Below are 26,185 nucleotides of genomic sequence, written 5' to 3' on the forward strand. Positions count from 1 at the left end.
AATTTTGATAAATACTTTCCACAAGCCCATGTGCACCACTTATGGACACAGCTAATTTTGGAAAGTGGTGACTGTATATACATAATCATTAGAGAAATCAGTATTTTGAATAAATTTTAATTACAACTATAAATGTATAAAAATCTTTAAAAATTGTCTAATTGGAGGTTATAACATAATGCAAGTACATAAAATATTAGAATACAAAAATATACTGAATAAAATAATGATTGTTCCATTTCATTTCAAGATGTATCACTTTTTTGTAACACTGTGTACTCTGAAAAAGCAATTGCTGCACATATATTTCTGGTTAGCACATCCAGGACAATGTGTCTTTACTCGTTTGCTGTTTTTAGCAGCTTGGTTCCGTCCAAAAGTTTTTGTAAGAGTCTCATAACACATTGAACAGCGACCACGTTGTTCTATGCTTTCCAAACTATGGGGATTTGTTTTCTCAGCATTTTTTTGATCAGTTTTATCGATAAGGCCAAATATGATTTTCTCTCTGAATGATGATATGTCCATTGTTTTTCCAGTTGCATGTTTATGTGCTATACTTGCATTGATAACACAAGTGTTGAAGAGGAGCTCAAAGGCAACTTTCCGGTACCACTTGACACTTCTTCGAAGGGGTGTGTTGTATGAGGAAAGTTGGTCAGAGAGGGTCAATGACTGATTATATTCCAATATAGTCAATAGTTTTTTGGTAACTTTTCCATACTTGTTCATTTTGTCAACCATCTCAGGAATGTGTTTTTCTACTTAGATCTTTTGCATATTTCAACTTTTTTCTCAAAATCTACTCACACTACAGCTTCCAGACTAGTTTTATTCAAAAACTAGTCCCCAAACAATTCAGCATCGGTGTATTTCACCAGAGGAGCTGAATTCCGGGCGAAATCTTTCACTCTGTATAGCTCGCTAATGAAGCGTTTATGGATATATGTTTATAAGTACTTTTTTCTTATTTTTACCTCTACTATCACGTATTAAATTATTTCACCATAATTAAGAATCACTCTGTAGATCGCTGATTCCTCAATACTGAAAAATACGAGTAGTTATAACTAAAACTAAAAAAACTACAGAGGTTAGCACTAAGATGTTCACTCTAACGCTGTCAATGCAAGATTGTATAAAATAAACACACATTCCATTCCATTTCCATTTCAATTTTGTACTCATTTCAGTAAATTGTTTGCAATTGTCAAGTAGACTTGATGTTCAGTCCTCATCAGAAAATTCAGGAGTGCATCTTCTACATTCAACTTTTTTTGCGGCATGGTTCTTCCACAAAAAGCGAGTAGAAGGTGAGCAATGAACTGCGGTTTTTTGTGTGTCCCACATTCATGACAAGGTCAATATTTGGTAAAATTAGTAGAATTGATGGTGATGTTGTGAAATCTCTCCATAATAAGAAAATAAGGATATTGTCAAATTTCAAAAAAAAAATGAGTGAAATTTGACAATATCCTTGTTTTTTCAATATTTTGCTTGAGCAGGAGGTTCAATACCACCTTATTGGGTTTGGCGAGTCACTTTTGTGCTATGTATGCTTGTATATCCAATGGCAAGTTTTCTAGATTAGCTCTGTTCTCCAGATGGTCGGCCAAGAGATTTATTGCTAGTCGTAGAAAATCCATCCTTTTTTCTTGGCATTCTTATTGTTGATATTTTCAGCTACAGAGGTTACAAAAGAATTTACAGCAGCCATGTTAAGAAATCTAAAGAATAAAGCTGATGGCCATCTCTTGCTGGGTTTTCTGGTTGAATTATAATTAGCACACTTTTGATCTACTCCACCTTTTGTGTTTTTGTAATCTAGTATGATAGATTCCCTGTATCTTTGTCGATTTCTCCTTTATCATGCATAGTCAACTTGAAGACTAACAGTTTTGTGTTTTTTTCATGAAATATGAGATGATAGCAGTTGTCTTGGAATGCAAATAAAAATGATCCTTTTCCTCTTTTTTATTAGGAAGAAACTTAGGTGGTATCTCAGGCTCATTTTTTCACTGTACTCAGCAAAGTTTTTTTTTTTTTTTTTATCACATTACTATTGCTATCTAGTCTTGAGACTAATGAGCAAATTTTATCAAACCTAATTTACTAATTGTATATAATATGGACTACAGTGAAACTCTTTAGAATTTCTTACTGCTACCTACTAATAATTATTATGTACATCTATTAACTGTACTACTGAAGCTAGATTTCACTCAATCACTGATCTGCTTTTTCACTAGACACCACTTTCACTGCACACCAATTCAAATGGTTTCCTTCTTTTCAGTCTCCGCACCAACCTTCCGTTGTCTAGCAGCTGGATTGCTTCGACGTTCGTGTGTTGGTGGAGCCGTTCTTCATGACTTTCTGCATACCTTTGAATCTCTATTGAATCTATTATTTTTTCAAGGTACATTGCTAGCTCTAATATGTATAGAAATTGCCTGTTGTCAGTTTCTATTGATGCCCTTTGGATCTACTGAACGCTTTACAACATCAATTGTTTTGTTTGATGTGCCAAAAGGCCTTGCAACTTGTTTACCATACTATGTTACAAAATAAAAAACAGAAAGTTTTGGCATCACACATAGAATACATTTCCAGCCCATATTCTACAGGCTTGTTAGGCATGTACATAAAAAAGCTGCAGCGACCTCTGAATTGGTCGATTTAAGATTTTTTGGAAAAACATCATCATTGCAAACTGAAGAGTATAGATAAGAATTGACTTGTTGGAACCACGCCAATGTATTTCCCTTCTAGTTTTCATTTCTTTTTCCAAAGATCAAGTTTCTTAGATAATGGACCTACCGTGTCCCAGACTGGCTACCACTACTAATGTAAAAACTGTAGTTCTTCCAGGCTATGTTACTGAAATAATAGCTGTTGGCTATATGTGTAAAGTTACAACATAACAACCTTCAAAACTTTGAAATATTTTTTGTATAGAATTCAAATACATTATTACATGATATAATCTTAACTCATTCCATTTTCTATACACATGAAAACGTGACTCAATTCTCTTCGAATATATGTTACCTACCTCAAGGTACGTTTTCGTTTATGCGAAATTATCCTATGTCAACCGCGACTGGGTCGGGCTCAATTTCAGATAGCTGAAAATCAGCGGTCGACTGCGGATGAAACGTTTTCGTTTGCACGGCTGGGTCGCAATGTCACCAACCTAAGCCAAGGCTACAATAAAATTATTCTTCTCTCTCAACAGTTTTATCTGCCGTGACTTTTCCCAAATTTTGTTTTTCTTGATTATGTTTATATTCATGATGTTTGTGATCAAATAAAATCCTGTATTCTCTGATATTTTCAATCAATTTTCCATCATCAACTTCACTAAACCTTCTAGTCATTTTTTAATTAATCCCGATCTTTTCTTTGACTGTTGCCTGCTGGCTCTTCTGTGAGATATTTGAGGCTAGAATTCCCTGCAGATGGCCGAGAGACTGCTTCTCAAGGAGTGCTGCCGCAATCAATCGCGTACGAAGTTTGGTCCGCAGTGAAAAATTTGCATAAACGAAAACGCTCCTATGATTTAACACAGAAGCAGTAGGCCATTTTGTTCGAGCCCGACCCGATCGCGGTTGACGTGGGATAAGTTCGCATAAGTTACATACGGCACCAGTTATATTTTCTCCTCCCAAATTTACTTTCTTCAATCTGTACTCTTAGGCTAGCTACACACATATATTATTATATTTTCATCATATAATCAAACATCAACTGTCCAAAATCCAATGGTGGCGCTATGAAATGAATAGGTGATTACAAACACATCCATCAACAATTTTTATTGTAGGACGCCGTGTTGTGGTCGTCTCTTGTCTCGACTAAACATGACTGCCTTGTAGTGGTCGTTCATTGGTCGTGAATACAGTGGCGCATGTGATCTGGCATGTCTGAGAATGTAGTTTGCTGAGGAGTTTGAGAGTGTGAAGCTTTGGAAGGAGGTTGTTAAGTGGTAGGTTTTGTGAAGGTAGTGTGTTTGAGGGTAGTGAGTTCGAGTATGAGAAGCTTCAGAAGGTGGTTGAATGTTAGGAGGTTGTGTGAAAGCAGATGGAGGGTGGTTAGGTTGATCATGAGGTACATATTGTTGGGAGTAGGGCGAAACTGGTAGAGGTTGAGCATTCCTCTTCCTTCTGGTTATTTTCGAAATTATCTGTAGGACATAACTCTCTAGTGTTAACTCTAGTGTTACACTCTGGTCAAATGTATTCAAATATGGCAAAAGGCTGTACAGAAATGACGTATTGTAGTCTGGATGCTGTTCCAGCTACTGCAGGGCTTTCAACATTTCCCAGTCAGCACACAGACGTATATAATACGTCAAATTTATGTATTAGCCAATGTCAATGAAAGTAAATAATATGTATAACATTGATATTGAATACGTCCCATTTACGTATAAATGTCCCGACTTTTCAGGTATACTATACGTATTTCTTGATACGCATATATACGTATTTCTTGATACGTATACTATACGTATTTCTTGATCCGTATACTATACGTATTTCTTGATACGTTTATTATACACATTTCTTGATACGTATACTATACGTATTTCTTGATACGTATAGTAAACATGTTTTCCAATATATATATTTGATGTATTGACCTATACATCTATTTTATGTATTGAATAATACGTCAAATATACATATTGTCCAATACATAAATTTGATGTATTGAATAATATGTCTATTTTATGTATTGGCCTATACATCTATTTTATTTATTGAAAACTAAATCTAATTTATGTATTGACCTATACATCTATTTTATGTATTGAATAATACATCAAATCTACATATTGTCCAATACATAAATTTGATGTATTGAATAATATGTCTATTTTATGTATTGGCCTATACATCTATTTTATGTATTGAAAACGAAATCTAATATATGTATTGACCTATACATCTTTTTATGTATTGAATAATACGTCAAATATACATATTGTCCAATACATAAATTTGATGTATTGAATAATATGTCTATTTTATGTATTGACCTATACATCTATTTTATGTATTGGAAACTAAATCTAATTTATGCATTGACCTATACATCTATTTTATGTATTGAAAACTAACTCTAATTTATGTATTGATTGAACATAAATATGTCAACATGTTCATCTCACCTTCCGATTTCATGTATGAAAAATTATGTCATGAATGTGTCCTCCTCTACTGCGCTGGCACGCATCAACTCTGTCCATGAAATTCCCTATTACTGCACGACAAGTTTCCACTTCCATTTCGCCGATAACCCGTCGAATTTCCTCCTTCAAGTCATTGATGTTTCGGGGTTTATTAGCATACACCAATGACTTCAGATGACCCCAAAGATAAAAGTCACAAGGCGTCAAGTCACACGACCTTGGTGGCCAATGATGATCGGAATTACGAGAAATGACGCGATCCTGAAACCGTTCATTGAGCAACACAATTGTTTCGCGGGCAGCGTGGCATGTGGCACCATCCTGCTGAAACCACAACTCGTCAATGTCTATTCCATCCAAATGAGGCCATAAAAACTCCCTAATCATCGAACGGTATCGGTCTCCATTCACTGTCACTGCTTTACCTTCCTGGTCTTCGAAAAAATAAGGGCCGATGACGCCACCTGACCAAAAGCCGCACCAAACTGTCACTCGCTGTGCATGCATTTCTCTTTCTGAAATGATGCGAGGGTTTTCTGAACCCCAAATACGGCAGTTCTGTTTATTAATGAAACCGTTCAAGTGGAAGTGCGCTTCATCACTGAAGATGATTTTGTTTGCGAAGCTGTCATCCTCCTGCAGTTTTCCCAATACCCAGTCGACAAACTGTCGTCTTTTCTGGTGATCTGTCACTTTCAAATGTTGCGTCAACTGTATTTTGTAGGGGTGACATTGGAGATCGTACCGAAGAATTCTCCGTACAGAAGAACATTTCAATCTCAATTGCTGAGCACGGCGACGAATTGATTTCGCTGGGCTAACAGCAACACTGTCACGAACTAACGCAATGTTCTGCTCAGTTCGGACAGAACGACGACGTCCAGGACTTTTAAGGTCGACTGTTGAGCCCGTCTCAAAGAACTTTTTCATGAGTCTGCGAACTGTTGATTCATTCGGTGCTTCATTTCGTCCTAGAGTACCGCGAAGTAGCCTGACAGTAGCCGCATAACTCTCTCCATTCTGATAGAACGTTTTGACGATTAACACTCGTTGCGCACAAGTAAACTTCTCCATGGTTAGACACAGACTGCAAGATCTAAAGAAATACGATCAGAATTGACAATCGGAATGTTACCAGAAATAGAATCGAGGTCACGCATTGTTGCCAACCGATAAACGAAAATTTACCAGCCGTTTAAAAACCGGCGCTCTATTTGAATGACCCTATATAATGAAAGGGAGTAGAGTGAATGCTAGAAAAATGTAGTCTATAATTAGCTGTTATTGGTTCAAGGTTGTTTTAATGAATGAATTGCATGATAAATTTGATAGTGGACACAACTATTATGAGCAGGCATTTCCAGTGAAATTTGAGAAAATATGGTAATAAGGCGAGCAAAAAAACAGTAGAATACAGCTTGAAAATACATATTTATTTAAATAATAAATTCAGTGAAACGTATTATTTTTTGTAGATTTTTTTAGATTATAAATTCTGGTTCCAGACTGCCGGAACCACTCCTTCATCCGTATTTCAAACAGCTTGCTGGTAAAGTCTGTATGCGACGCAGCAACAACTTCTGAAACAGAATTTTACAATGTGTTACTACTATACACAGCTTTCATTGAATCGCGCACATTCATTCTAACATGTATGAAAATGGAGAGGTTTTTATTATTGTTGTGTGGCTACTACAAAATATCATCAGTAATTACCTAATTAATTAATTTATTTATTGGATAGAGTAAACAATACAGAGTCGGAAAAGAAAAACAGGCTATTGCCCAAAACTTCTTCAATTTCCTAATTTCGTCTGAAATTGTCCAAATATTATGTAGGTTATGTCCATTTCAATTATTTATACACTAAGGGCCGGTTTCCAAGCTCGGAATTTAGCTTGTTATCTAGAATTTAGAAGTTCTAGACTTTAAACAGCTAGAGTCAGAAAATTAGCTTTGCAAAACGGGGCGTAGTCGCAGTTTTTATTTTCTCATTTCTATAATTGAAAACGTTTTTTTCAGACGAAATTAAACATTTCTAAATAATTAAAAATAGCTGAAACTTTACACTATTTTCTCTTTATTGTATTTTGGGTTCAATTTTCTAGTTTGTTGAAATTTAATTCAATAATGTGACTTTGATAATGACTACGACTACGGCCCGTTTCGGAAAGCCAATTTTTTTACTCCAGCTGTTTAAAGTCTAGAACTTAGCTAAATTCCGAGCTTGGAAACCAGCCCTTAATCATCAATCTGAATATACAATTCAGAATAAAACAAACAATTTTAAATTTAAATAGATTAATAATAAAACTTCAGTAAAAACATAAAACAAACTTCAAATTTACAAAATAATTGTATAAAAACACATAAATTTTGAGCTCAAAAATATCACGTTCACCAAGACAACAGCTGACTTATATCATGTAAAGTAATTTATGGTGTACAGGCTACCACAGGTCTGCATTTTGGTTCCGAATACGTTAATGTGAACATGTTTGTTTTGGCAAATCAAAATATTTATATTCATATTCAAAATTACTAGTAGTTCTGTGAACAGTAGACCTCACGAACAAGTACCTGATTGAAACTATAGACCTTATGGAAATTCAGCAATAGGCTGGTTCTCCACACATCTGTGTAATCACTTGTCAGCTGATTTATGATGAATAATTCTATAGTCTGATTTTTACTCTAATATTGGAGGAGGAATATGAAGGAGGCTCCTTTTTCCTTTTATACTAGTAGTTCTGTGAACAGTAGACCTCGCGCTCAGTAAGTTACATTGACCTGTTATGTTTTCTTCAAAAATTAATAAATTATTTATCAATTTAAAATGTCTAGAAAAAATCCTAAAAAAAACATAGAGCTTTTTGTTCTATCGTACCGTGACGTGTCGTCCCGGAATGTGAGTGTGAGCGCTGTTATCAGGTCTGGCTGCAACTGTCTACAACCTTTATGGACTATACCGTATTCAAGATACCGTATTCGATGTTTTTTAACGGGTAGTATTATAGTCCACTGGACAGCTGATTTATGATGAATAATTCTATAGTCTGATTTTACTCTAATATTGGCGTATGCAGGAGGCTCCTTTTTTCTTTTATATTATCCTAGAAATGCAAAATTTCCAAAAACCTTGTATATACGTCGACGCGCAATCAAAAAACGAACATACCTGTCAAATTTCATGAAAATCTATTACCGCGTATCGCCGTAGATGCGCAACATATAAACATTAAGAGAAATTCCAAACCGTCGACTTGAATCTTATACCTCACTTCGCTCGGTCAATAAAATGCAGACCTGTAGTGAGTAGTGACCTGTATTCCATAAATAACTTTACATATGATTTGCATATCATTTCCATGTGAATCTTAAGCCGCGTTTACAACAAATGTATTAACTACTTAATAACTTAATCCTTATAGATTCTATTAGATTGAACGGGACTTGACAAGCACATATATGTTCATCATGTGTATGATAAGTTATGTTCAATCTAACAGAATCTATAAGGATTAAGTTATTAACATTTTGTTAAAATAACACTTACAGAGATTTTACTTATTTACTTAAAGGCTATCACACTATTATAATTTTTCACATAACATAAGATTGGGATTCAAAATCTGAAAACACGGCTAGCCTATTTCTTGGATGGAGAGCCTAATCCCGATCTCATGTTACGCCAACTATAAACACTAAGCACACTTACTCTCCAGGGTTTTAATAATCAGAAGGCTGTTTAAGGCCCTCTTCCCTTTTCTGCCTTCCCAGCTGAAGTTTGTGGCCACTTCATTAGTAACCAGTCGGACTAGTGCTCTGCGAACCGCGTCCTCCACATTCCCTCCCCCTATCCTTTGTAAGAAATCCACCTACAAGAAAAAAATAGTCATGGATAAGGATTTTAGATTACAGAAATTACTATTCAGAAGGTTCAAAAGACTTACTTCACCCTTCATTCATTTTTTCAGCAGATGCACTCAGCTGCTGGGTGGCTCTTAGGCCTGCCGAAAAGTACACCCACGCTAATCCACGAAAAGCAACCACGCCGTGGGATGTTTTGTAAACCACTGCTAGGCTTCTCCAGACATGTGATAATACATGCAATGAATAATCCACTTGTCAGCTGATTGATTATGAATAATCCTATAACAATGGTTTACAAAACATCCCACGGCGTGGGTTGCTTTTCGTGAATTAGCATGGGTCTACTTTGCGGCGGGCCTTAATCAATTAGAAATTTCAATCAATTTTATCAAAATATCTGATCTGTTGACATGACATGGTATACCATTCAAAATTGAAGTATATCAGAGTTTTCAAAGTTGATCATTATTTTACAGTTTTAGGTGATTAGTGAATGTTATTTTGTTATTCAATTTGGTTTGTAAACAATCTAAATTAGAACTTCTCTGTTATCAAATGTTTTGACTGAAAATTTGACCTGAATTCAAGTGTATGGAATATAACCTACTTTTTGGACTATTTAGTGTATAAATCAAAATTCGGGGGGAGAAACAGTTTTGGGCTGTGCCTGTCACTGTAGTCCTTCCCCAATCATTTTAAAGAATTGTGTTCTGCTTATCAATAAATAAATAACGAGTGAAGCTCGGTGCCCCGATATTGTGCAACATTAATCCTTGCTCACCTTTCTAAAAATATAATTCCGTGTGTTGTGAGGGGGAGGATTTCTAACTCAATAGTCAGTAATCTATTTTGCTAATTACAGGTCCTTGTAAAACAAGAGAAATAATATATTCATTAGAGAAATGTATATGAATATTTTGTATATTCTACTGTCATTCTTCATTATTCGAACCTTAAATTTGTGTAGAATTATTGATGAAGCTCGAAATAATATGCATTGAAATGAAGAGATTTTCAAAGATAGCCTCGTTTTTTGACGTGAATTTTTTTGTTATCTTTATATATTTTACTAGAATGAACAGAACTTGCCAAGAACATGATGTGTCTCGCGCACATCATAATGTTTTTTCAAGCTTCATTCAATCTATTAAGATTTATAAAGAAAACAGAAAACCGGACGTCCAAAAACTGTAGTGTGTGAAACGGGGTTGACTCACCAACAAATTCCTTTGGCTCTCCTCTTTCAGTTTCTCCTCCAGACCAATGAACTCATCCAGGTTGTGAATAGGCAACATTTTTTCAAATTCTTCCCTATCTTCTTTTTCAATTGAGGGATTCGAGAAGCCTACTTTATTTAAGTTCAATTTTAAAATAGCCTCTATGGCTTCCCTCATCTCCCTCGTTTCCAGGCGGAGGATCTCCCATTTCCTGTCCACACTGGCCAACATGGAGTTCAATGATTTCTGCATATTCTCCAATTTATCTGAAAATGAAAGTTGAGAAATTACTTATTTTATAATTGATGAACAAAATTAACAAAATGAACGGATTATAGCAGGTGCATATGGAAACTAAATACCCACTTTTTAGTATACATACACACTTGGTGAATCCAAGATGGATAAAAATACATAATTAAAGTGCAATAATTAATATTTAATAGTCTCTCATGGAGTTGTCTCCACATATATTCTGGTTCGCTGCCATTAAAATTTTCAAATGAGAGATTTAAAACTAATATTGACTAAATGGTAGCTCCCCTCAAAAATCTGATAGTTTGGGTTGATTTTCAAACTTCTCAGAATTACTAGTATTTCATAAATCAAACTTCATAATTTCTGCGTCTCCAACTGCGCTTAAGGATATCGCACATGGAAAATCAAAGAATTGATGTGTTCCTCAGCTGACAAATGAACCAATAAGGACTAGATTTTTCTGTAATTGAGTCAAGTTCAAGGGTTGCATTACCGTTCATTATAGTGCAGTTACGGCACCCTTCATCGCTACTGCTTGGCATGGATGACTCCATGCCCTCCATGTCCTTCTCCACCTCCAAGGAACGTGCAACTGGAGATCCTGTAACATATTCATAACAGATTAATGATCATATAAATTTAAACTAGGTATTTATTTTTCAATCAATTGCTCGAATATGAAAAATTTGTCAAATCTATTTACTATTTCACCCACCCAATGAAAATAGCATATTCTAAACATACATTTAATGAAAGAGATCAATGTCTTATTATTGACCATTTAGAATACTATACTTGTTGTCAGTCCTCACTCATCTACCTGTATCTCTTTTGAAATACGCATTCCGTATTCTGTAGATTCAAACAGACCTTTTTGTCCTTCTTGAAAAATCAATTTAACAATAGCCCTCAGAACTGGCATTATTCAATACCTTCACTGGTGAAAGGTACTTAGCCAGTCTCGATGTAACGGTACCGTATTATTTGTGCATCATGTCAAGTCCAAAAGTAGATTCCATCATTCCATCCTATTATTCCTCCTCTCAACTGATGTAACAACCAAACTTTGCTCGATCTATTGAAATGCAGTGGAGTGTGGCAGTATCTTTGAAATATTAACTGTTGTATCTACAGCTGACATTTTTGTCTTGGAGAATTACTAGGGGGAAACCCACGAATTTCTTTGTAAGCAGAATAATAAAAAAAATGCCTTAAAGAATCGAGTTTTAAGGCGAAAAAATCTGGTGTGGCGCACTCACACAACTTTCCTTGCCGTTATGAAAATTGATCACCTGACGCTAGTGTTATCGCGCATCTCAAGTCTACTTATAAACAAAGATTTGAGTTAGCTAGTGACAGGACAAGGAAAATGAAAAATCAATGGAAAATGTCTGCATTGTAATTGTGAATTGGAATCTTAAATTAATTTTTCAAATACTATTAACTTGATGTTTGAAATTGCGTGATATTTGAGGACAATAACGCTGGAGACATACGAGGTCTGCTTTCTCTTCATAGTGAATCATTTAATAGAATCAACATTTGCCAACAGTTTACAATTGAATAATTACATTTTTTCTAATTTCGAGCTTATTTTCAATTTCAGGTGAAAATGTTACTGAACAAATTTTGTTCAAATTGTATCTGAAGCCTGATAATTGCAAATCTAAAATCAATCTTTGCATAGATGGGGATTTTTAAAGATATGGGACTTGTGACAGTTGATAGAACTTATCAATTTCTATTTTAGGTATAAATTTGATCAAAATCGTTGGAGCCGTTTTCGAGAAAATCGAGAAAAACTCTGTTTTAGACAACATTTTCTCCATTTTAGCCGCCATCTTGAATTGCATTTGATCGAAATTGTCCGTGTCGGATCCTTATATTGTAAGGACCTTAAGTTCCAAATTTCAAGTCATTCCGTTAATTGGGAGATCCAACTATCTTTTCTACAACTGTCTTCCATTCTTTGCTCTTTGAATCTACACAAAGTGTAAACTGACTCATAGAACTATGAACTTAGAATATGAACATAGAACATAGACTATACAGTCGAACCTCTCTATAACGAACCTGCAGTTAACGAAATCCTCTACACAACGAATTTTTACTTGGTCCCATGACATTTTAGAGTTTTAGCTGCTATAAAATCGCTATTAAACAATGAAAAATCAGTAACATAGCGGTTTTAGCCTTACTACAATTAAAATTCATCAAGTTCTCTTTTTTAAATAAACATATGAATAATTCACGTGAATTTACATCAATCATATGTCAATTATGAAACGTATATTATATGTAAATGGTTTACTTCCAGTATACATTCAATTTATACACGAATAGGCCATAAAATCGCTATGAAACAATGAAAAATCAGAAACATAGCGGTTTTAGCCTCACTACAATTAAAATTCATCAACAACTTATTTTTAAATAACCGTATCTATAATTTATGTGAATTTACATAAATTATATGTCAATTATGAGACGTTTATAATATGTAAATGATTTACTTTCAGTATACATTCGATTTATTAAGAAATAGGCTATGAAATCACTTATTTTAATCAAGAATCAGTAGCCCAATTTTTTTAGCTCAACTATAACTAGAATTCATCAAGTTCTTTTTTGAATACTTGAATGTATATTGTATGTAAATATACATAAATAATAGGTCAATTCTGGAAAGTATAATCCATGTAAATCATTTACTTTCAGTAAACATTCAATTTATTGACGAATAGGCCATAAAATCGCTATGAAACAATGAAAAATCATTAACACAACGGTTTTAGCCTTACTACAATTGCAATTCATCAAGTTCTCTTTTTAAAACAAGCATATATATTATAATTCACGTGAATTTACATAAATCATATGTCAATTATGAGACGTATATTATATGTAAATGATTTACTTTCAGTATACATTCAATTTATCGATGAATAGGCCATAAAATAGCTATGAAACAATGAAAAATCAGTAACATAGCGGTTTTAGCCCTACTACAATTAAAATTCATCAAGAACTTATTTTTAAATAATCATATCTATAATTTATGTGAATTTACATAGATTATATATCAATTATGAGACGTATATTATATGTAAATGATTTACTTCCAGTATACATTCAATTTATTCACGAATAGTCTATGAAATTGCTATGAAACAATGAAAAATCAGTAACATAGCGGTTTTACCCTTACTACAATTAAAATTCATCAAGAACTCATTTTTAAATAATCATATCTATAATTTATGTGAATTTACATATATTATATGTCAATTATGAGACGTATATTTTATGTAAATCGTTTACTTCCAGTATACATTCAATTCATTCATGAATAGGCTATAAAATTGCTATGAAACAATGAAAAATCAGTAACATAGCGGTTTTAGCCTTATTGCAATTAAAATTCATCAAGAACTTATTTTTAATCAATCATATATATAATCTACGTGAATTTACATAGATTATATGTCAATTTTGAGACATATATTTAATGTGAATGATTTACTTCCAGTATACATTCAATTTATTGAGAAATAGCGGCCATGAAACCACTTTTATTAAAAAAAAAATTAGTTGCCCAATTCTTTCAGCTCAACTACAACTAGAATTCATTAAGTTCTTTTTTTGAATACTTGAATGTATATTTTACCTCAATATACATAAAAAATATATCAATTCTGTTAAGTATATTTTATGTAAATAATTTACTTTTAGTAACTTATACATTCATTTTATTGACGAATTGGCCATAAAATCACTTCAATTCAGTCAAATATCAGTGACACAGCCATTTAAGCTCAACTCCATAAAAAATTAATTACGTTTTTAATCTTAAAATTTTCATGTATAATATATGTAAACTATACGTATTTTAAAATACTTGACATAGTTTACCAAGATTGACCTAAAAAATAGTATTATATACGTGGTGTGCTGACTGGGTTGGATTTCAAGGTCATCAATCTTTCATCTTTTCTCACTTGCTATTCTCTCAGTTCTTCGAACAATTCTTGGTTCAATTCTTCATTCGAATCTTCATTGAATTCTTCATTGAATTCTTCATTAGATTCTCCATTGGATTCTTCATTAGATTCTTCATTGGATTCTTCATTAGATACTTCATTGGATTCATCATGGATTCTTCATTGGATTCTTCATTTGATTCTTCATTGGATTCTTCATTGATTCTTCATTGGATTCTTCATAGATTCTTCATTGGATTCCTCATTCAACTCTTTTGGATTTTCAGCTGCAAGTGTGTCATCCAAACTGTCAGCTGTACTTCTTGTCCAGTCAAGGATATTGAGGGAAAAGATTGGAAATAATTTTCGACCCCCAGTTCCAATAGGCAAGTCTTCTGATAGAATCCACTCAGGTGGTTTGGAGGATTCTTCTTTGAGTGCACTATACTATTGATTATTGAATGTAATATCTGAAATTATACTAAACGATGAATATACTAAAACTGGATACTGTAAAAAATACAGTAAATATGGTTAATATGGTAAATATGGATACTGTAAATATGGTTAATATTGATAATGTAATTCTATTGATTATAGAAAATCACAACAAATAAAAAAACACTAATTCACTTGAACTAAAAGTAGGGTCCATACACCATGGTTTGTGAAAATGCACAAACAATGTTCACTTGAGTGAATCTCGTTCATGCTCCACTGTTTGATGAGTGTTTTCTGTTCCTAATATTGGAAAATTATGTTGACTGACTCCACCGCTTACATGCAATGTTTATTAATCGCTATGATCGAGATTTGCTTCAAGTAAATGTCTGATCACCAATCTTTCACTATTTACCTTCCAAAAACCATAGTGTTGAAAATGTTACTTTGCGCCAGAAGGAGCTCCAACATGGATGATAAAACATGAATATTGAATAAATTGAGTTCAACTGACGTCTGTAAAACATCACCAGTTGTACTATTTGAAGTTGGGAGGCTCTTTTGAAAATCGAATGTATTCAAATACGGCAAAAGGCTGTACAGAAATGACGTATTGCAATCTGGATTCTGTTCCGGCTGCCGCAGGGCTTTCAGCATTTGGATTTCAAGGTCATCAATCTTTTGTCTTTTCTCATTCGCTATTCTCTCAGTTCTTGGGACAATTCTTGGTAAACTTCTTCATTGAATTCTTCGTTCAACGCTTCTGGATTTTCAGCTGCAAGTGTGTCATCCAAACTGTCAGCTGTACCTCTAGTCCAGTCAAGGAAAGGTTATAGAAGGAAAAGATTGTAGACAATTTTTGACCCCCTCAGGGGGGCCTAAGAATAGGCAATTCTTCTAATAGAATCAACTCAGGTGGCCAGGAGGACTCTACTTTGAGTGCACTATACATACTATTGAATGTAATATCTGAAATTATACTAAACAATGAATATACTGAAACTGGATACTGTAAAAAAGCACTAGTTGTGGATAAGGTTGTTGATCGGATAAAGAGGATTGTTACTTTATTTCTTAGCGCGCTGCCTTACCTGCTGGGCTGTCTTGGTTTTCATAGCATTAGCGACAGCAATTGAGTAGCTCTTGGGGTTTCCCTTTTTAGCAAGATAATCTTTAAGGTACTGCGCTTCATCCTCTGTCCAGGAATTTGGTTTACCAGGAGGTCTTTTCTTGGCTGCCTCAATTAGTATCATTTTATTTCTTCGCGCAGGATGACAATGCTTGATATGCTGAGACAAGCCTGTATTCGTATTGAAACGCATTTCACAGTTCCTCTCCTCGCAGATGAAGTCACCAGTGTAAATCTTCGGCCCATTACATAGTGGTACATGGCACGATATTGCATGATAAGTGGCACATTTATCATTGCCACATTGCTCGTATCTAAGCCGGCATATGTTATTCTAAGCCGGCTCCAGACATGCATCATTCCCCAAACACCGAGCAGCGACTCGCCGAATGGCTAGTAGTGTGGATGGATGTTTGTCTATTCAGTAAGCAGCGAACATTCGTGCTCGTTGATTTAGCCGGCTCCAGACATGTGGCATTCGGCGAACACCTAGCATACTCGCCGAATCACGAGTAGTGTGGATGGATGTTTGGTATTCGGCAAGCAGTGAACATTCGTGCTTGTTGTTTTCCCGGTCGGTGTGGGACTTTTGCACACATCAAAGTGGACGAATGTTCATGTGAAATGTACATACCATATGTTAATATAGAACTATAATCTAGAGATACTACCTCTCTGAAACAGATGGTTAAATTTGGTAACTAAAATAATACCCAGTCCAATTTTGTAAGGTTGGCATTAAGTTGAGGAATGTTTCTAAACAAGAGTTGAGTTCTGTCACTTTATTATCATGGGCGTACAAGGAAAATTCACTAAGTGCAATTTTTCCAAAATTAGATTTTTCATTGTTTTTAATTAATTCTCTAACTATGAATGTTAAATCATATCAAATAATCAATTATCAAACAAGTAGAAAATATTTAATTTCTTGCAGTATGATATTATTTTGTAAAAAATCACTATAAGGAAATTAGGTACTTGAGTATTAAACGGAGGCCACCTAACCTACAGAAATATTTCGTACGGGATACCATAAATAACTACATAATTGGAAAGAACACACTTTAATAGATTAACAGGTGAAGTTTAGAATTAATCCGACGCCTGGTTCTGACGTTGTGCAACCCAGAACGCAGCAATGTCGGTCAGGATGGAGTTGAAAGCGTCGCCGCCGCTAGCAGTCACATCTGATCGCCACACGTATTCTACCAAATAGCTATCCAAATGATGGCGCGCAGTTCCTCGCTGCCTTTTATTTCTCCACTTTGCACTGCCCCACATTCGCTCGACATATTGCGTACTAGCCCCAGTGTCAGGGTCCACGAAGTTGTATTTGTGGTTTACCGTGAAATGTGTGAAGCCGGCGTTTTCTAGTTCCTCAGACTTGTAACCTTTCCAACAGTCTGAAATTATCGTACTTCCCGGTTCAATATGGTTCAATATTTCAGTAAGCAATGTATCTGCCCCACGGTTCGGCACTTTTACTAAAAACCTCTGTCCTGTTTCGCGGCACAGACCTCCGAACACCCACTGCTGTGGTAGCACTCTCCCGGCATTATTTTTACGCTTGGTAAACAAACTCTCGTCAATTTCGACAATTTTACCTTCGCCACCAATTTTTCCACTATTCTTGTTTTCAACACTGAATACACAAACCTCTCTCATATAACTGTTCCAGTCGATGACTGTTTTACCGGCCATGCCTAACTGTTTCTGACAGAATTTTAGTGAGGTTAGTTCCTCGGCCCAAAAGTAAATAAAACGAACAATAGTCTTGAACGCTAATCTGCTATGTCCGAACCAAGTATCAACCCTAATAGACACCTTTTTACGACACGAATGTACATTGCACTGCCAGAATGGATATTCCTTACCGAAATACAACTTCATTTCGTGGTACATACGGGATAGGAAAATTATGTTTGATGCATCATCACGCCTATACTACTGGACTGAAATTTTGCATATAATCAACCGAAGATGGTTTTAGGCCTACTTCAAGCTCTTCAAGATTCTACTCGCTCTATATTTCTATATATATATTTTTTTTAATCAATAGAAGTAAGAATTCTAGGGCTATTTATGCCCTTTACAGTTATTGACCGGGTTACATAGGGTTAGTTTGGTTTAGTTATAGAAGCAGGATAAGCAAGAAGAGCATCTTCAATATCGAGATCCATGTTTATTTATTTATTAGGCTAGCACAAACGATACAATGATAGGAAAAGAAAAAAACAGGCTATTGCCCAAAACTTTTTCAATTCACTAATTTAGTTCCAAATTGTCCAAATATTATACTTAGGTTAGGTCCATTTTAATTTTCTACACCAAATCACAATCTGAGAATATAGATTAGAATAAAACAAACAATTTTACATTTGGATAGATTGATAGTAAAACTTCCGTAAAAACATGAAACAAACTTTAAATTCACAAAATACAGAATAAAACCACTTGAATTTTGAGCTCGAAAATATCATGTTCACCTTAGCTACATAACAACAGCTGTTTCATGTTGACAGTAGATGACATTCAGTTGACGAGTATTTGCTATTCCCAAAACGAGCAAGTGCTCGGAAAACCACGGTTGTGTGTAGATGTGTGCTCGTTAATCGGCAAATAATATCAAGACGAATAGTTCGCTGCTTGCTGAATGACGCATGTCTGGAGCCGGCTTTATATTTGTTATGCTCTCTCAGAGAATGGTTTACAAGACCCTCACTTTTACCAGCCGCTTCAAAGAACAGGTCACAAATTGTGCATTTTTGTGGTTCAAATAGGAATGTGATTCCTATGGTAATGCGGTTGACGTCATTTTCCTTATGTTCGACATTAAGTTTTAACCGGTGTTACAGCTTTCTTCGTCAATTCATTATTTCATGCTTGATTTCTTTCCGAAACCGTTGCAAATCTGCTTGGGTGAAATTAAACTCCTTTGGTCTGGCTAGGAACTCCATAAACTTGCACATGAAAACACCAAAATCATATCCGTTCATTTGTCGTGGCCCTCATTTCATACCACCTTCTCTCACCATAGCCTACTCTTTTGGCTTCCCATGTTAAATAGTCATGTTTTCTGCCAAGTATTATTTTCTCATCACTTCCATTCAGGCTGTCATAGTACGTAAGCTTTTGTGATTGTCCAGTGAAACTAGACTTCAATGGCTACGATAAAAGATTGGCATAAGCACCAATTATAGTTTGAATATTTCGCCAGGTTAGTCGAATGTATTCAAATACGGCAAAAAGCTGTACAGAAATGACATATTGAATTCTATTAATGCTGTTCCGGCTGCTTCAGGGCATTCAACATTAGATTTCAAGGTCATCAGTCTTTCGTCGTTTCTTACTTGCTATTCTCTCAGTTCCTGGGACAATTCTTGGTTCAATGAATTCAGTGACCACCTCTTCATTGAATTCTTCGTTCAACGCTTCTGGATTTTCAGCTGCAAGTGTGTCATCTAAACTGTCAGCTGTACTTCTAGTCCAGTCAAGGAGAGGTTATAGAAGGAAAAGATTGTAGACAATTTTCGACCCCCTAGTTCTATTAGGCGATTCTTCTAATAGATTCCACTCAGGTGGTCAGAAGGACTCTACTTTGAGTGCACTAGTACTCAAATTCAAATGTATTTCTCAAAAAACACACTCAAATATAGTAATAAATAATATTACATCATGATTACTGATGTGTAATATTTGACTCGACAAGAGGTCCAATCTACATAGATTCGTCCCTTATTAATTATTTTTTCTCGTCGAATATCAGGAGGACATTCGATTACTTACCCAATGGGTGTACTCTCACTCTTTTTACCAATTTGAATTCTTTATCAAATTTTTCTTTATTTACTGGTTTTGAGAAATTCCTGTTGAAAATTTCTAGACTTAAATCACTCTGGCTCAATTCTTTAGATACATTATATATAATTACTCTAGGTTTTTTCAATGAAGGAGTACTAATTTCGAAATCTTTATCATAACTCTTTGATGCACAGAAATTTTTGGTGAGGTTTTTTCTTGAAATAACTACGTATTTATTCTATGTCTAGTGACCTTAATAAATGATAATATGGTGTGAATTTTTTTTCACTAGCCAGGATTTATGCAAATGGGTGGTATCCCATATACCACCATGCATGAACTGCCGGTCTCTAGAGATGGTACATAAAAAGTACCACCTATGAAATTTCATACAAGAACAAGTTCAAAAATATATATCACTGATATTAGTGATCAATCCTGATATTGGAGAGGGTGCAACTCATAGAATAATTAAATAAAAAACTTTTTCAAATGAAATTTAATTTAAAAATAAAAGAACTCAACTTGACTCACCATTATTATACTGTACACTCAATTATTACTGATAATTATTGATAGATTACTTATACTCAAAACAATGTAACTTTTCATCTCCTATGAAATAAGTCAAAACAGTTTTTTGTTCCTCGAAGACACAATGGGACCTTACAAACCGAGCATAGCCACATTGATCTCACTTTAGTGCTGCAAAGGGCACATTGACGATATGTCCCTCGTTCAGGCTGGTGCTCTGAAGCATGAGTTCTCACATCCTGTGGGACTGAAGGTTTTTGTTTCTTCAACTCCACTACACTTTTTGATGAACGACGATGTGACGATTGATCAGATGCCTTGATTGAAGGACCAATCCCAAAGAGATCTCCCTCCGAAAATCTTTCAATGTTTTCTTCTCAATTCCCAACTCTGTCCATATTATAAAAGCATTTATTATTGATGCATCAATAAAATGCCAGAATATCCTGTGCCACCACTTCTTACTCTTTCTATCAATAGAATAGTATTTCTTCATCTGATCGAACATATTGACCTTGTTCATGTGACAATTGTAGTCCTTCAGAGCTTCAGGATTTTATTCACAATCCCATCTTCCTCTTTCCTGGGTACTGTAGTCGCCTGTGCAGGGTTGTGGAAATTCGACAGTAAATTGACACACCTTTTATCCTTCCACTTCATCATTGAAATCCCAGAGTTACTTATTTTCCAGTCAATTTCACCTCTGGCCAGCATTTTGTCTGCTTTCAACATTGGAAGATGCGTTCGGTTTGCCTGGACAGTGCCACATGCATAGAATTTCTTTTCAAGAAGTTGCATCATCAAGTTATAACTATTGAAATAATTATCAAAACCTGAGAACTCGTCCGTCAAGCTGAGTACAACTCGAGCCCCAAGGTTTTTCTCCACAACATTGCTGTTTTCCCTGTATACACTTCAAATTTAAAATTATATCCATTTTGTGCACCTTTTTTATGGGCTTGTCCTTCATATATTGCTTGAGGGAACTCCTACCTTTGAATTTTATCATTGCCTCATCAACAGCCATCACTTTTCCAGGATTATATGCTTCTTTGAATGTTTATGCTTCTCAGACAACGAGTTCAAAAATGGTCTTACTTTATACAATTTATCATAATCAGCAGATCCTCTTTTACTGCATTATCATTCAGATGGATGTTACTAAGAAGCCATCCAAATCTGTTTACCGTCATGAGACTTGAAATATACTCATCATTCAATTCGGGGGCACTGGACCAATAGTCTCTGTAGGATGGGTAGCGTTTTATCCCCATTAGAATATTTATTCCTATGAATGTCTTCATTTCATTGACAGTGGTTGGAACAAAATTTTTCCCAGATTGTGTAAAAAGTTCATCAGTAAACAATGAACTAAACATTTTCACAGGAGTTTCATGATCCATATCCATTATTTTCTGACTAGGACCAGTATATTCATGAAATTCTTCTGCTGGTTGCAAATTATCAACATTGTTTGTCCAAATGGGCTCCAAAATAGCTTGATGCCTGTGCTCACCTTCAGCCGCCAAGTCAGCTTGTTGTTCATCTTCTGCAGCTGTTATATCACCATGTTGCTCACCTTGGTCGTCTTCAGCATCATCTTCTGCAATAACTCCATCCATATGTTCATTTGGGTCAAAATCAGGGTCATCATCGATCACCGATTCAGAGTCAGAAGGTATTTCGTCCACCAGTATCCTTTCAATCTCGCTGTCTTCTAATCCTTTCTCTCCATTTCAGTAGAATCTGTGAAAAGACAAAAAGATATTAGTATCAAAGTATGCTCAACTCATATAAAATAATATTCATTATTAAACAGAAATATGAGCTTTACATTATCAATTCTAAGACTATGATATGTATATATTTTAGATGGAATAGTTGTTTAGATGGTATTGATAGTATTGATTAGTATTTTAGATGGCCAAGCCTGTTGTTCCTTCCCAATCATATTTATATGATTTGTGATTGTACCCACAAATTAATAAATATTCTAGAGAATACTAATACTGTTAATTCTGAAGAATATAGCCACAAACGTTGCATAATCATGGCAGAAGTTATGATTGAATTACAAATAATGTAAATCCAGTAACTAGGAAAAAATATAACTGAATGAACTGAATAATAAGCTTTGCATTATTACTTTCAAGGCTATGTAATGTATACATTCGGAAGAATACTAATAATGTAAGTTATAAAGAATATAAACATAAAATTTGCATAATTATGGCAGATATTATAATTTTTATACAATTCAATTCAATTTTCATTCAATTCTTGACCAGTCTTTACAATGGATAGATTTCGTCTTAGAAATTAAAACAAACGTTCATAAAATTTACAAAACTATCGAGATGGCATGTCAAAGAGACAAATAAACCGAGTAATCACCTCTTCACTCAAGGAATAGAGTGGAAGTTTGAGGAGTAAGAATGTAAGCTGTTTGTCAATACTCCAGGAAACGCTAGATCAAGCATGGTGGAATAAGTTGAGTACCACCAAATATAAACCATAATTTTACAATAATAAAACCATAAAAAAGAAAATAAATATTACATACCTTATGTTTTGTTCATGTAATAACTGTTCCAATGTTGAAATGAAGCTGAAGATTATTTTTAAATTCATAAAAATAACATAAAGAGAGGCATGCATCATAATCTCAAAAGTTCGGAATTGTAAACCATCTCACAATGAAATTCAATCAGCTGGCATTGCGGAAACTGTATAGCATCAATCAGAACATAATATGTTAAGAGTAGCCTACAATAAGTGGTTGTGTGCTTCTACCACCATGCAGCACAGGAAAATTAATCAAAAAGTTGGTATAACTGCTATACCATCATGCTTCAAGGAGTTTGTTTCCTAGAACTTTTACTTTTTCCTCAGATGGGTCCATCACCAATAACACTCCACCTCCACGTACATTTTCTATTTTCAATGATTTTTCTTTGGAATTTTTTACACTGTTAATTTCACTTTTAATTTCATTTTTTGCTTCATCTTGTTTTTTAAATTCATTTTTTATCATTTTTTTTTTTGTTCTTCAAGAAACTTCATCAAGATATCCATTTTAGAATTTACATTATAAAGTGAATCGCTAGATTGAGCAATAGAATTTTCAATGTTTTGTTGAGCATCATTGTTTGAATTATTGACTTGATCATTTGAATTATTATTTGAAATCTTTAAATTTGAATCATCAACTTCTTGTAGTTCAGGTTCATTACAACTCCTATCGTTTTGATCGGGAAAACCAACCAAATCTTCACCTAAGGATTCATTTGACTCTACTAGTCATTTGACTCCATATCACTCGGATTCAATACAATAGTATCATTGGATCTATCAAATTCTTGCATTGTACTTTCCCTATCTTCTAATTCATCTACCACTATAGTATCTTTGGACGCTTTAGATTCATGAATCAATTTTTCCATTTTGGTTGATGTCTTCGTCTTACTTCTTAGTAGATAGTTGTTCATCAGAACTCGGTATTTTGAATACAGATATACTCATTTACAATGTTTTCTATAATTTACCTCACATTTCAACTCAATGAACTTAACTGATTTGTAATCTAACCTAGTCAAAATCATTCAAAGTATCTCTTAGTGTCACTATCAAATTCTAACCTAACCATGAACTTTTCAAGTTTCAACATTTATTATTTGTGGTCTTTGTGAATATTTTGTTTTGTTGGGTCCCACCAGGGGTACCATTTGGAGCGTTTCGTGTGTCTACTTTGATTGTAGCACCGAAATTCCACTTCAGAGATAGAATTATTTGATACTTTTATTTCCAAGAACTCCTTTTTCAACTGTGTGTCAATGTATACACAAAGTTTTTTGGAATTTTGAATTTTAAGGATAATATGAGATAAAAAGTAATTCATCCATACTCTGATATCACTATATATAATATCATTTACTTTGAAGATAGGATCAATCAGACTATAGAATTATTCATAATCAATCAGCTGACAAGTGAATTATTATTTTATTTCATGCATTACACATATGCCTGGCCGTGTCTATTTCTACAAGGTAGGATTTCAATATTCTTTATGACCCATGCCCATTAGTATCAATATTCTCATATTTGAAAAACGAATTTAATAGGTGATTGAAAACAAATAAAAAATTATTAAATGAACTGAATAATGCCGAAGAAATGATAATATTCTTGATTGAAAAAAAATAATTTTAAAATAGTTGAGAAATATTTTTATCAGATGGAAAGATTATCACGAAACTGGATAAATCATCATATGGGATACAAATTCAAACGTGAACTGAGTTTATGAGCATAATTGAGTTTTTGATCTTGGAGAAAACAAATAACAGTTTTTAAGAGTAAACTATGTTTCAACTGTGAATTTATTGTGATTCAACTGAATCAACAACTGGAACAGGTGACATCAGATACTTGTGGATGAGAAAACTGTGTGAGGTCTACTGTTCACAGAGCTACTAGTAGGAATATGATGCTTTTCCAAGTTGAATAGCTTCTATTCAACAACAAGCATTGGTAAAAGAAAATGAAAAAATAAAACTCACAAACAAACAATTTCAAAACAATAAATTGATAATAAATTTCGAATAAAAGTACCTAGTAATTCAGATCATGCCATCAATTTCCAGCTCATCATGTTCATCTTCAATCTCTATCTCTTTATTCGTATCATTAGGGTTGTATAAAGTCCCTGCTTCCTTACAGAATTCAATGAATTTATCAACTTCTCTCAGCTTACAGGATTTTAAAAATAAATATTTTGACAAGTACCCAGGGAAAAATGCTTTTTTTCTATGGTAGCGCGGCAAACTTGATTTTGCTGCACTCCATGTTGCTTCAATTTTGTTGGTGTGAGCACCTGAATCAGGGTCCTCAAAATTAATTGAATGATTGACCTTCAGGTGCTCAAATCCTTCATCCTTTAAACAATCATATGCCTTCCAATAGTCAGATACTATTGTTGTACCCTCTTCAACAAATTCTTTTATAATAGGTATTAGAGTTTCAGATGTTCTGTTCTCCACAGCAACCATGAAACATTCCCCAGACGTTTCATCAATTCCTCCAAATACCCATTGCTCTTCAACAAGACGCCCCTGTTATATTTTCTCTGCCCAAACTTGCTTTCATCAATCTGAACTCTTCTGCCTGGGCCACCAATCTTTTGCTTTCTAATTACCATTGTATCAAAATGTTACCTCTCGGCAAAAAGAGCTCCAATTGACTACAGTTTGGCAAGCCATATGCAATTCTTCACTAATCAGCCGGGAAGAAACATTTTTCGTCCATAAATGGACAAAACCCAAAATCTTCCACAGCGGAAGATTTGAATTTGCAAAAAAAGTACCTGTTCGCAAACTTACCGAGTAATTGCATCTTTTTCTTTTTTGTTTCCGCACTACGACCTTGTGCCTACAGATCCATTTGTACCCATCAATACTTTGACAAATTTTCCGAAGCTTCATAACATTATCACAGTTGGAACATTTTATATATTTTTTCAAAATTCTCCAATCCATGCACTTGTCAATTAATGTTCCATCTCCCTTATCACTCCACTCTTTTAAAACCAACAAATTCACTTTAGCGGCCGCCATACTCACTTGTCCATTTGTGATCAAAATTGAAAATTTCCACCAATAATTTCTCATTGTTGTACCAACTACCAACACGTGAAATGACAAATATAATTCGAATAAATAATAAAATAATATAAATAATTTGATCATTTAAAAAT

General features: G+C 34.4%; 1 protein-coding gene across 2 annotated transcripts; it reads right to left on the reverse strand.

The window, feature by feature from the left end:
- Positions 1–6,609: 6,609 nt before the first annotated feature.
- On the reverse strand, positions 6,610–22,075 carry LOC120350346. Of its 2 annotated transcripts, XM_039423215.1 has the most exons (5): positions 21,947–22,075; positions 11,039–11,146; positions 10,288–10,553; positions 8,916–9,075; positions 6,610–6,777 (listed from the first exon to the last, which is right to left on the reverse strand). In XM_039423215.1, the coding sequence occupies exons 1-5, from the start codon at positions 22,050–22,052 to the stop codon at positions 6,647–6,649; spliced, it is 771 nt and encodes a 256-aa protein (XP_039279149.1). In that variant the 5' UTR covers positions 22,053–22,075; the 3' UTR covers positions 6,610–6,646. The 2 variants fall into 2 exon arrangements, with proteins under 2 accessions (XP_039279149.1, XP_039279150.1); XM_039423216.1 differs by lacking the exon at positions 8,916–9,075 and having other exon boundaries at positions 6,640–6,777.
- Between the last annotated feature and the right edge of the window lie 4,110 nt (positions 22,076–26,185).

This window comes from Nilaparvata lugens, chromosome 3 (genome assembly GCF_014356525.2).
Source record: "Nilaparvata lugens isolate BPH chromosome 3, ASM1435652v1, whole genome shotgun sequence".
In the NCBI taxonomy this organism is placed as follows: Eukaryota; Metazoa; Arthropoda; class Insecta; order Hemiptera; family Delphacidae; genus Nilaparvata; species Nilaparvata lugens.

Bases quoted from the DNA above. Each gene is read 5' to 3' on its own strand.
- LOC120350346 (XM_039423215.1), bottom strand. From the start codon at position 22,052: ATGGATGGAGTTATTGCAGAAGATGATGCTGAAGACGACCAAGGTGAG. The intron at 9,076-10,287 runs GTGAGTCAACCC...TTTTTCTTGTAG, and splicing joins AGAGCCAAAGGAATTTGTTG to GTGGATTTCTTACAAAGGAT. The intron at 6,778-8,915 runs GTAAGTGTGCTT...ATTCTGTTTCAG, and splicing joins GATTATTAAAACCCTGGAGA to AAGTTGTTGCTGCGTCGCAT.